The sequence below is a fragment of the Ahaetulla prasina genome, chromosome 14, assembly GCF_028640845.1.
Source record: "Ahaetulla prasina isolate Xishuangbanna chromosome 14, ASM2864084v1, whole genome shotgun sequence".
Taxonomy (NCBI): domain Eukaryota; kingdom Metazoa; phylum Chordata; class Lepidosauria; order Squamata; family Colubridae; genus Ahaetulla; species Ahaetulla prasina.
Genome location: NC_080552.1, coordinates 17,975,021 through 17,988,300, shown reverse-complemented (window position 1 = coordinate 17,988,300; position 13,280 = coordinate 17,975,021). Strand labels below are relative to the sequence as shown.

Here is a 13,280-nt window from a genome sequence, read left to right as displayed (position 1 = left end):
ACCCTTCGCATCCTGGACATAAACTGTTTCAACTCCTACCCTCAAAACGACGCTACAGAGCACTGCACACCAGAACAACTAGACACAAGAACAGTTTTTTCCCGAACGCCATCACCTCTAAACAACTAATTCCCTCAACAGTCAAACTAGTTACTACATCTGCATTACTATTAATTTTCTCATCATACCCAACATCCATCTCCTTTCATTTATGACTACATGACTGTAACCATGTTGCTGGTATCCTTAAGATTTATATTGGCTGTTTTCCTATGACTATTATTAAGTGTTGTACCTTATGATTCTTGACGAATGTATCTTTTCTTTTTATGTACACCCAGAGCATATGCACCAAGACAAATTCCTCGTCTGTCCAATCACACTTGGCCAATAAAAGAATTCTATTCTATAAAGAATTCTATTCTATAAAGAATTCTATTCTATTCTAATTAAACTGCCCTCTCATTAGTACGGCTGACCGCAATGATGTCATTATTCTAATTAAGGGAGGCAGAAAGTAATGCTTGAGATGAAAGCTGTCATCAATGAATAAAGAAACACCAGTAACTATAGATTGTCCCCTGAACGGAAGGATCTCCTTTGGTCTGAAATGCAATTCTGTTTCACTTTGGAGCCCAACCCTTCGGATAGGATTAGCATCATCCGGAACTCTGGGATGGGATTTCATCCAATCTTCCCCTTGGTTTGTTTGTTTGTTTCTATCCTGCGATTATTGTTTTTACAACCAACTCAAGGCAGCGAACATATTCAACACACCTTCCTCCTCCTATTTTCCCCACAAAAAAACCATGGGACTAAAGTGGGACTACATCTCACCGTCTCCTAGTGGTTGGTCCAAAGTCAGCCAGCCAACTTTCGTGATTAAGGAAGGACTAGAACTCATTGCCTCCTGGAGATTGGCCCAAAGTCACCTACCCGGCTTTCATGCTTAAGGTAGGACTAGAACTCACTGTCTCCTAGTGATTGGTCCAAAGGCATCCAGCCAGCTTTCGTGATTAAGGAAGGACTAGAACTCTCCTGCTGATTGGCCCAAATTCATCCAGCCAGCTTTCATATCTAAGGTGGGACTAGAACTCACCATCTCCTAGTGATTGGCCCAAAATCACCCAGCTGTTTTTCACGCCTAAGGTGGGACTAGAACTCACCGTCTCCTGGTGATTGGCCCAGAATCATCCAGCTATCTTTCATGCCTAAGGCGAGACTAGAACTCACCGTCTCCTGGTGATTGGCCCAGAATCATCCAGCCAGCTTTCATGCCTAAGGCGGGACTAGAACTCATTGTCTCCTGCTTTCTAGCCTGGTGCCTTAACTACGAGACCAAACAGATTCATTTAACTTACTTTACTTGATTTTCTGGGCTCCTTACTAGTTAGTTCTTTTGAACCATTTCATTTTTTCCAAGTCGTTGCTGAAGGACAAGATAGGATAAAAAGTCATTTCACCTTTGGAAGTCCCTGATTTCTGCATCTCTACTTTGAAGGTTTTCTGGCCCCTCGTGAGTAAAAATCTACCTGAATGTTGATAAGCCAAGCATTCCTATGGAGGGAAAAATATATACACCAGTCAGAGCTCTGTCATAAAGCGTTGGTTGACACTATTTTTCTTTCGAGATGTCAAGAGATAAATCAGAAGAAGACAATTCACCAGGTAACGTCATTGATACCGATAAAGGAGAATATGTGCAGCTCAGGGTTGAAATAAGGCGTCCTTGGTGCTCTCTGAGTTTGCTTGTTTTCTTGCAGGCATTTCATGACCCAACTAGTAATATAATCAGTGCTAGAATGGAGTGGGGTTTGTGGAGTGGAGAAGGAGGTAGAGGAGGAGGACGAGGGGGAAAAGATAGAAGGAGAAGGAGAAGGAGAAGGAGAAAGAGAAAGAGAAGGAGAAGGAGAAGGAGAAGGAGAAGGAGAAGAGAAGGAGAAGGAGGACTATGAGATCCTTGGTGTTCTCTGAGCTTGGTTGTTTTCTTGCACATGTTTCATGACCCAACTAGGTAATATAATTAGTGCTAGAATGGAGTGAGATTTGTGGAGTAGGGAAGGGAAGGAGAAGGAGAAGGAGAAGGAGAAGGAAAAGAGAGAAGGAGAAGGAGAAGGAGAAGGAGAAGGAGAAGGAGAAGGAGGACTATGAGGTCCTTGATGTTCTCTGAGCTTGGTTGTTTTCTTGCACATGTTTCATGACCCAACTAAGTAACATCATCAATGCTAGAAGGGAATGGGGTTTGTGGAAAAGAGGAGTAGGAGAAGGAGACTTTGATGCTCTCTGAGCTTGGTTGTTTTCTTGTAGACATTTCATTACCCGAACTAACATCATCAGTGCTTGTGATGATGTTCCCTAGTTTGGGTAATGAAACATCTGCAAGAAAACCACCAAGTTCAGGAGGAGCCCTCAGCATCATTGAACCGAGCAAGATGCATTGCAAAAGGACACCACTTAAGCCCTCCTGGTAGCAGCAGGCATGGCTGAGACACCAACGTGGCTCTGAAGAAGCCATTATCTAGGTTTGGAGGTCTTGCGTGCCTGTTAAGATAAGATAAGTATCTCCAGGAGGGGATCATACCTCTACAGCCATCCTGGGTGTGTGTGTGTGTCCTTCCTCATTATCTCTGCACGGACCTTGTGCAGGACATGTTTCAGTGAAACCCACACAAGGCCAAAGTATCTCACACACTACATATGTGCACATTCTAAAAGACGGCCAGATGGTCATATCACAGCTATTCCCTTCGCCTCCAGAATCCAAGTTAACCGGGTAAGACCTCTATGTGTTATCAATGTGGAATCTCCTTCCTTCCTTCCCTCCTTCCTTTCCTTCTTCCTTCCTTCTTCCTTCCTTCTTTCTCTTCTTCCCTCTTTCCCTCCTTCCTTCTCTCCTTCCTTCCTTCCTTGGTTCTTTGAATCTATATAGCTAGATGTCAACCTTCTGTTCTCCCTTCCTAGGTTCTTCAATAAATATAGCTAGATTCCTTCCTTCCTTCCTTCCTTCCTTCCTTCCTTCCTTCCTTCCTTCCTTCCTTCCTTCCTTCCTTCCTTCCTTCCTTCCTTCCTTCCTTCCTTCCTTCCTTCCTTCCTTCTGTAGGAATTTAGCACCCACCCCCCTCCTAGAAGAATGAAATATTTTAGAAAATATTTAAAAAGGCAGAATATATTTCCCTGGATGAGAAATGGAGAAACATGTTTTAAAGACAAAGCAGCTCCCTGCAATTTCCTGCCACTCCCCACCTTTGTCAATGGGCCATTAAAGCCTCAACCAAGCTCACTCATTTCCCCCCACCTTTGTCAATTGGTCAGAGGTAGAAACTCATTCTCCCCACCTTTGTCAATGGGCCATCATCTGCAACATAATAGAACCCATCTAGCAACAGAAACTCACCACATGGCAAGGCTCAGGCAAGCTTGAGGGACAACCTACAATGTTAACCAAGACCCCTAGACTACCTGGGAGTTTGACAGCCAATCAGGATACTCTTCCTGTGCCCCAGAAAGAAGTTCAAAGCTCAGAAAAAGCATAAAGCCAGGGAGCACACAGGATCTCATCCCTTTTTCTGTTCAGGATCTCAAGCCATGTGATCCTGGCCACCATTAAACCATCTTTCCAAGCAGTCTCCATGTTTCCAGTGTCTTTGTCCCCACTTGGAACTGAACCCAGATGGATATTTCTTCCAACAATTGGCCCCCCCAGATGGGACTCCAAGCTAACCTAACCAATGGACCTGGCCCAGGTAAGCCTCCCTTGCTAGCAGCAGACCCATTGAGTCTGTGGGTAAGTTTTCCTGGACCTTGGCCATTTGGAACTAGGTTTTAAAGGGGTTTTGAGTGTTGAGCTCAAAGGCTGCTTGGAAAGAAGGTGAGTACCTCTAAATTTTAATTTTAAAGCATGGAAAAGCATGGGAAATATGTGTATGCCTGCATGTGTGTGAGTAAGAGAGCCCTTCTCCCAATCACAGCTGGATCTTGCTTCCTCTGTGCATTTCCTAACCGCAGAAAGACCAAAAGTCTGGAGAGCATGGGGGTTTTGCCAGAGCACAGGACCTTCTGTTAGGGAAGGAGGAAGTGTGTGTGTGGGATTCCACCTAAGGAAAGAGTCTGATTCCACCTCTTTGAGCAACCTCTAGCCACACCTCTGCCTACTGCTAGCTCCACCGAGCCATGACCGGTAGGATAGAGAAAGCAAGGGGGGGAAGCCAAACGTGGAACTTTGTGTTTATTGGGAATGGAAGCCGAGCGAGAGAAAAGTAAGTGTGAATGAAGCAATTAAGAGAGTATAAAAGCAAAGCAGGAAGCAGTGTTGAGGAGGTGCTCTTACCTGCTGGAGGGGCAGTAGGTCCTCTGGGATCACCTTTTTGATCCAAAACGAAGCTCCCTTAACAGGAAGGGGCCCATACTTCGACAGAAGGGAGTCGAAGTCCTTCCCAGGACTTTTTTTTCTGAAAACTGTAGAAGGCTAAGCCAAAGTGAAAAATAAAACCTCACATCAGAGAGGGAGACATGGGAAGCAGTAGCTCGAGGGTGGCGGGAAATCCCCTAGGAGACCTGCTGGGATGCCAGGCGGCTGCCAGTTTTGCCTGGTATGCGGAAAAAGTAGTTGAGGAAACTATGTGAAAAATGGGCTTTGCTAAGAGATGAGAATAGGAAACAAATTTGGCTAAATAACTGGGAAAACCAGAATCTGAAAGTTTCCCGGTTTTCCCCCACCCAAAGAAAAGTTCAAGTCCCTGCCCAACATTCACCTGGCCACCACATGACCCAATCCAAACAACTGGAGATGCCTCCCAGGTCCAACCCTCCAGGTGCAGGGCAAGATGGCCTTGACTCTCTGAGAAAGGAATGTTATTATGACTACATACCATCCATGCTCCATACAAACCCCCCTCCCAGTTTCCCACAGTGGCGAATGTGGCAGGCCTGAAGATGCAACGAGAAAGATGGCTATCAGGCCTGGCAGGCAATCTCCAGTTGGGACGGTGCATGGATTGGGCCACGTGACGGACTTGTGGGTGCTGGGCAGGGACTTTACTAAGGGTGGGGGGAAAACCTGGATACTTTTCAGATTCGGGTTTTCCCAGATGTGCCAATATGACATCTCTCATAAAATGGAACTTGGAGGAACTTCAAACTTCGGAGTCTTCTTGCATTGGGGGTGTTACTTGGATTGGGGGTGTTATTTGGATCCCTGACAGTTGGGTATAAATAGATAGGTGGGGAAGACAAAACCCAGTTCATTAGTTAAACGCGACACCTGAGCGCAGTCTCAAATAGTGCACCTGATCCTCGAAAAGGTAACCCAAGTAGCTATTGTCACCCGTTGTATCTTATATAAATTAGATAGGGAACCATTGGCTATAGGTGCCGCCGTGCTAGAAATTGTTTGCGCTTTGGGTTCTCCGTCACCCCTGCTCTGTGAATCCGTACAGGGGGAAAGTAAGTAGAAAGTAGAGACGCTGTGATAACAGCGTCTGTAATTTGCCTTCGAGGAATCGTGTAAAGGAGACACGTACCAAAAAAAAAAGCATCTTACAAAAGTGCCTCCACTCTTAATTTGTGATAAAATTGTTGTGACTTGGATGAACTACAAAGCTGGAAATACTATGGCATTCAGTCTGGTACTTAGAGAGAGGAAGGAAGGAAGGAAGGAAGGAAGGAGGAAGGGAAGGAAGGGAAGAAAGGAAAGGAAAGGAAAGGAAAGGAAAGGAAAGGAAAGGAAAGGAAAGGAAAGGAAAGGAAAGGAAAGAAGGAAGGAAGGAAGGAAAGGAAAGGAAGGGAAGGAAGGAAGGAAGGAAAGGAAAGGAAAGGAAAGGAAGGAAAGGAAAGGAAAGGAAAGGAAGGAAGGAAGGAAGGAAGGAAGGAAAGGAAGGAAGGAAGGAAGGAAGGAAGGAAGGAAGGAAGGGAAGAAAGGAAAGGAAAGGAAAGGAAGGAAGGAAGGATAGGAAGGAAGGAAGGGAAGGAAGGAAAGGAAAGGAAGGAAGGAAGAAAGGAAGGAAGGAAGGAAGGGAGGGAGGGAGGGAGGGAGGGAAAGAAGAAAGGAAAGGAAGGAAAGGAAGGAAGGAAGGAAGGAAGGAAGGAAGGAAGGAAGGAAGGAAGGAAGGAAGGAAGGAAATTTCAATATCATGGATAAAAACAAAAGTGATTGATGAATGATTATACTGGTTATGTAGACACTTGTAAGGCAATTTGTAAGAGGTTGTTTCTTCTTTTTATTCTTCTTCTTTCTCTTGTACCGCTTGAGTGAAAGTACCGCTTTTTCTTTCCTTCTAATGCTACTTTGCTATACCTTCCTTTGGCAGAATCCAAGATGAGCATGAGTGACTTCCTTAGTGCTTCGGATATTGCTGCTGCACTCCAAGATTGTCAAGGTAAGATGACATTGGGGTAAACAAATTAAGAGTTGCTTTACTAGATCTGACCAAAAGCTCAGATGCAGCCTAAGACTATCTTTGTGAGTCTTGGATTGAGAAATTTACAAACAGGGCTGAATTTCCAGCATCTAGACTCAGAACGAGTCTGGCAACCAAATAATTATTAAAGGTAAAGGTAAAGGTTCCCCTCGTACATAGGTGCTAGTCATTCCCGACTCTAGGGGGCAGTGCTCATCTCCGTTTCAAAGCCGAAGAGCCAGCACTGTCCGAAGACGTCTCCGTGCTCATGTGGCCGACATGACTCAATGCCAAAGGCACACGGAACGCTGTTTCCTTCCCACCAAAGGTGGTCCCTATTTTTCTACTTGCATTTTTTACGTGCTGTCGAAACTGCTAGGTTGGCAGAACCTGGGACAAGTCACGGGAGCTCACCCCGTTACACGGCAGCACTAGGGATTCGAACCGCTGAACTGCCGACCTTCTGATCGACAAGCTCAGCATCTTAGCCATTGAGCCACCGCGTCCCCCTTAAATAATAATTATTATTATCAATAAAATAAATAATTGTTAGGCCACCAATTTAGAAGGTGTCTTGAACTTTAAATGTGTCTCAATCCCTTCAAAATTGGGTAAGGAAAGTGGCCTTTTAATTAATGTTTGTCCAAAACTATCTCTTGAAGAGAAATGTTTCTATTATAGTTCTAGCATGGTTATGTGGCTAACAAGCAGGATGTGTAGCTAATCATTTTGATTCTTAATAAGGGTTGAAGACTGTAGGCTTCTATCGACATGTTGATGTCCAAACGTGGACTTAGACTTGATTTCCCTTTTAAAAATGTCAGTCCATGTTTTGTGGGGTTTTTGTGGTTGTTGTCGACAGGATTGGGTTTGGCAAGTTGGAAGAAGTAAATCTGTGCAAAAACAAAGTCTACTTGTCTTACACAGAGAGGTTCTATAAACTGCACATCTTTAGTAATAGAATGTATACAACAAAGCAACGGCAACAAAGATGATTAGAGGGCTGGAGGTTAAAACATATGAAGAATAATTGCAGGAACTGGGTATGACTAATTTAATGAAAAGAAGGATTAGGGACGACGTGATAGCAGCCTGCCAACATCTCAGGGGCTGCCCCAAAGAAGAGGGAGTCAAGCTATTCTCCAAACTACTTGAGGGGAGGACAAGAAGCAATTGGGTGGAAACTAATCAAGGAGAGAAGCAACTTAGAACTAAGGGGGAATTTCCTGACAGTGAGAAAAATTAATCAGTAGAATTGCTTGCCTCAGAAGTTGTGAGTCACTGGAGGCTATCAAGAAGAGAACGGACAACTATTTGTCTGAACTGTTATAGGGTCTCCTGTCTGAGCAGGGGGTTGGTCTAGAAGACCTCCAAGGTCCCTTCCAACTCTGTTATTCTGTCTTTCTAGATCAGAGGTCTTCAAACTTGGCAGCTTTAAGACTGGTGGATTTCAACTTCCAGAATTCACATAGCTTAAGCCTTGTGGAGTTGAAGTCCACAAGGCTTAAAGCTGCCAAGTTTGAAGACCTCTGATCTAGATATAAGATCAGGATGATGGAAAGGAGGAGGAAGGGGATAAGTTCTCCTCCTTTCTCCAAAGTTCTAGCTCATCATGGTCCTCTTCCTCCCCCTCCCCCCCTCCTCCTCTTCTTCTTCTCCTTCTCCTTCTTCTTCTTCTTCTCTTCCTAGCTCCAGATAGCTTCAACCACAGAAAATTCTTCCAGCTTACTGGGATGTGCAAAAAGAGCAGCAGCCAAATCAAGGACATTTTCCAAATCATAGACCGCAATCAAAATGGATTTATTGAAGAAGATGAGTTAAAGTAAGGAAGCGCCACAAGTTTCTTCTCTCTTTCTTTAAATATTCCAAGTACTGCAGGTACATCCTGATTGTTTTTACTTGGGGGCGCGGGAGGGGAGGGGAGCAGTGGTGAAATACAATTTTTTTTTAACTACAGTTCTGTGGGCATTGCTTGGTGGGCGTGGCAGGGGAAGGATACTGCAAAATTCCCATTCCCTACCCACTCCTGGGGGAAGGATACTGCAAAATCTCCATTCCCTCCCCACTTCTGGGGGAAGGATACTGCAAAATCCCCATTCCCTCCCCACTCTTGGGGGAAGGATACTGCAAAATCCCCATTCCCTCCCCACTCCTGGGGGAAGGATACTGCAAATTCTCCATTCCCTCCCCACTTCTGGGGGAAGGATACTGCAAAATCCCCATTCCCACCCCACTCCTGGGGGAAGGATATTGCAAAATCCCCATTCCCTCCCCACTCCTGGGGGAAGGATATTGCAAAATCCCCATTCCCACCCCACTCCTGGGGGAAGGATACTGCAAAATCCCCATTCCTTCCCCACTCCTGGGGGAAGGATATTGCAAAATCCCCATTCCCACCCCACTCCTGGGGGAAAGATACTGCAAAATCCCCATTCCCTCCTCACTCCTGGGGGAAGGATACTGCAAAATCCCCATTCCCACCCCACTCCTGGGGGAAGGATACTGCAAAATCCCCATTCCCTCCCCACTCCTGGGGGAAGGATATTGCAAAATCCCCATTCCCACCCCACTCCTGGGGGAAGGATACTGCAAAATCTCCATTCCCTCTCCACTCCTGGGGGAAGGATACTGCAAAATCCCCATTCCCTCTCCACTCCTGGGGGAAGGATACTGCAAAATCCCCATTCCCTCCCCACTCCTGGGGGAAGGATATTGCAAAATCCCCATTCCCTCCCCACTCTGGGACCAGCCAGAGGTGGTATTTGCCGGTTCTCTGAACTACTCAAAATTTCCACTACCGGTTCTCCACAACCTGTTAGAACCTGCTGGATTTTACCCCTGGGGGTGGGGAAGCCCAAGTAAAGTCTGTGGTTTTTCCTTCCTGACAGGCTTGTCTGAAATAATACCGCAGGTCTCTGTTTTTTCATTTCAAATTGAATCTACACAGTGAGAAAACCTTTGGTGTAAAAGGCAAACATGTCTGAATTTAAAACCTTTTTATGCATTTAAGAATACAGCTATTCTGGCTCCACCCACATGATATACTAACGTCTCTCATTATATATCAAGAGATTTCAAAATAAGAAATTGTTAAAAGACTTAGTGGAAAGCCAAGTAAAAAAAGACAAAATGCCCAATGCCCAAGCCTAGGGCCATGTTTCTCAACTTTGGCAACTTTAAGCTGTGTGGACTTCAACTCCCAGAATTCCCCCAGCCAGCATGGGATTCTGGGAAATTGAAGTCCGCACAGCTTAAAGTTGGCAAGGGTGAGAAACACTGGCCTGGAGTTTTGTCTGGTATCCCTAATTTATCAACTCGGCTCAGAAGAATATCACCACATGACATTGCTTTTCTTCTCCTCTCTCTAGATACTTCCTCCAGAGGTTTGACCCCGGGGCTCGCTTCTTAACAGCGACAGAAATCGAAAAATTTCTGACGGCAGGAGACCACGATGGAGATGGGAAAGTTGGGGCTGACGGTAGGAGTTGGTTGTTCTGTCATGCAGTCCCTCCTGAAGATAGAAATGCAGTCAATAGATGGGTCTTTTGGAGGGAGGAATGGGATCATTGCTCCAGGCACCATCTACGGAGGAGCTCCTAGCTAAAATGTGAGCTGAGCAAATGGCTTGAGATGACCCGTTACTGATAGCAAGCTAAGCTGTGGAAAGAGGTCTTCTAGAGTTGTTCTCCTGTTCCTTGGGATTGTTTCCTAGTAGGATTTGATTGCTTATTTGTATATGACTATCATTAAGTGTTGTACCTTATGATTCTTGATGAATGTATCTTGTCTTTTTATGTACACTGAGAGCTTCTGCACCGGAGGCAAATTCCTATCGAAGCAACCTGGTCTACTCAAATATGGGAGGAAGCATACTGTTTCCCTTCTGCCTGGCTTAGAGGTTAATACATCTGCCCAATATGCAAGCAAGCCCAGGTTTGAATCCCAGAAGGGCATGGCTAGCTGATGAGAACTAAATAGCTTGAAATAGATCTATACTAGTCTCCCTTTATTTCTTTGTCGGTAAATGTAAATTTAACACAAAAATAGTTTGTCGTGAAAGTGAATGCCTGTGAGGGCTCCTGGACTGGGGCTGAAAGGCAAAAGGGAAGCAATATGCTCCCTCCCATATTCCGGTAGACCAGGTTGCTTCGATAGGAAAAAACCCATATAATCTTTCCCCCTGGTACAGCTGACAAAGCGAGGAGGAGAACCTGTGGCTTAGAGATTAATACATCTGCCTAATATGCAAGCAAGCTCAGGTTCGAACCCCAGAAGGGTATGGCTCGCTGATGAGAACTAAATAGCTTGAAATAGCTCTATATTAGTCTCCCTTTATTTCTTTGCCAGTAAATCTATCTACCTACCTACCTACCTACCTACCTACCTACCTACCTATCTATTTATCTTTGAATCCCAGAAGGGCATGGCTAGCTGATGAGAACTAAATAGCTTGAAATAGATCTATACTGGTCTCCCTTTATTTCTTTGCCAGTAAATCTATCTATCTATCTATCTATCTATCTATCTATCTATCTATCTATCTATCTATCTATCTATCTATCTATCTATCTATCTATCTACCCACCCACCTACCTACCTACCTACCTACCTACCTACCTACCTACCTACCTACCTACCTACCTACCTACCTACCTATCTATCTATCTATCTATCTATCTATCTATCTATCTATCTATCTTTGAATCCCAGAAGGGCATGGCTAGCTGATGAGAACTAAATAGCTTGAAATAGATCTATACTAGTCTCCCTTCATTTCTTTGTCGGTAAATATAAATTTAACACAATATATATATAATCTATCTTAGTTCAACTTCAACTCATCTAGTTGAAGAATGGTAGAGAAGTCCACTCAAAATCTTCTTCGCCTTTTATTGCAGAATTTGGGGAGATGGTACAATCCTAAAGGACCAGAAGCAGCTTGCGTGATGGAAGAACCTCTGCTGCCCCGAAAGAGTTCTCTTGAAACTTTCAAACCCAAGGATCCTTTCGTTATGCTTTGCCTCCTCTTCAGTGGTGTGTTACTACAGGTAGTCCTCAAGATACGACCGTAACGGAGCCTGCCCATTAAGGTTGTGACAGTTGTTAGTTGAAGCTGACCCCATATCTCCGCTCTCCCCGATGAATCATTAAACAAACACGTGGGTCATTAAATGGAGCATGGGATGCTTCAGGTGGGAACCTAGCATAGACCTTGGTCCTCCCAAGGCCTCCCCCACCCCAAGACGTCACGTGCTCCCCTTCCCATCCCTTGGGTCCCCATGGAGTGGGATGAAGGGGGGAGAGGCAGGGTGTGTGTAGCATCCCTGTGTTTGGTCATAAAAGACGAATGACCACAGAGACATTGCAGCCGTTGTAACTTTGAAACAGGGTCGTGTGTCATTTGGGACCCTCTGTTATAACTTTGAACGTGTCATATCTCGAGGACTACCAGTCCCATTTCCAAGTGTTAATTCTCTCAAGCTACCGAATAAAGATAATTTATGCTGGTGCAGATTTCAAAGTCATTTGTCTCTGTGGTAGAATGGAGGGATGTCCCTCTTTCAACAGCGGCACCTAAGTCAGGGGCCTCCAATCTTGACAACTTTAAGACTTGTGGACTTCAACTCCCAGAGTTCCTCAGCCAGGCAAAGATGAGGTGGGAAAAATAAAATAAAATAAAAATAAAAACTAAGCCTGTTGACCCCAAGTAGGCTGCCAGCATCTCTTCTATGGCTTCTAGACCTGAGCAAAAGATTTTGGATGTACAGGTAGTCCTCGACTTACAACAGTTCATTTAGTGACCATTTAAAGTTACAACGGCATTGGAAAAAGTGATTTATGACCATTGCAGCATCCCTCTGATCACGTGATCAAAATTGGGACTGATTCATATTTATGACAGTTGGAATGTCCCGGGGTCATGTGATCCCCTTTTGCGACCTTCCAACGAGCAAAGTCAAGGGGGAAGCCAGCTTCACTGAACAACTGTGTTACTAACTTAACAACTGCTGTGATTCACTTAACAACCGTGACAAGAAAGATCGCAAAATGGGTCACAACTCACTTAACCAGTGCTTTGCTTAGCCGCAGAAATTTTGGGCTCATTTATGGTCGTTAGGTTGAGGATTACTGTGGGTGTGAGTCGATGCGTAGTAAACAGATCCAGAAAGCGGTAAATAACCAATGAATGAAACTCTAATCTTCTTACGCAAACAGTATAACAAATATAATATAAACCTATCTTTCGCATTTGAAATTGAAAAATCTGATACAAACCTATCTTTCTCATTCGAAATTGTCAGCAGCGACAATTTGCTTTTGCACAGAAATAAATGCGTTTGAATTCCACTTTCCTCGACTCCGTTCTTTTTTGAAAGTATATTTTATTGAAACTTTATTGCAGTCCCATCACAATACCAGCTACAAATGAAAACAAAGATAGTAAGGAAACGGGGCAATGCTCTTGGTCTGCTGGATCTCTGCTAGTTGGTGACTGAACCTAAAAGACAGAAGCCATAGTTTATAGCACATGATTAACCGCTATTATTGCAAAGACGATTAAATTAACTGCCTTGATTATAGGAAAGAATTTGTTTATTTTTGACCAGAAACCCCTTATAAACTTTCTGCATGAAATAGGAAAAAAATGCATTAATGAGTCATGACTTTGATGTGTGTATATATATATATATATAAAATGGTAAAGGTAAAAAAATGAGCTTTTTAAATAATTTCATACATTCTGCAATCGTATTTGCCGCAGAGGAAATTGGAAGTTCTCTTCTTTCTCGCAATGCTTTTGCTTTTCTTTTTCTTTCTTTCTTTTTCCTTTCCTTTCTTTCTTCTTTCCTTCCTACCTTTCTCTCTCTCTTTCCTTCCTTCCTT

At 44.1% G+C, this 13,280-nt stretch overlaps 1 protein-coding gene across 1 annotated transcript; it reads left to right on the top strand.

Moving 5' to 3' along the window:
* Positions 1-6,312: 6,312 nt before the first annotated feature.
* On the top strand, positions 6,313-12,696 carry LOC131185208 (parvalbumin, thymic CPV3-like). The gene is made up of 4 exons (XM_058157514.1): positions 6,313-6,374; positions 8,085-8,217; positions 9,764-9,873; positions 11,294-12,696. Exons 1-4 carry the CDS (start codon positions 6,314-6,316, stop codon positions 11,317-11,319), a joined length of 330 nt encoding a protein of 109 aa, XP_058013497.1. The 5' UTR covers position 6,313; the 3' UTR covers positions 11,320-12,696.
* Positions 12,697-13,280: the final 584 nt, after the last annotated feature.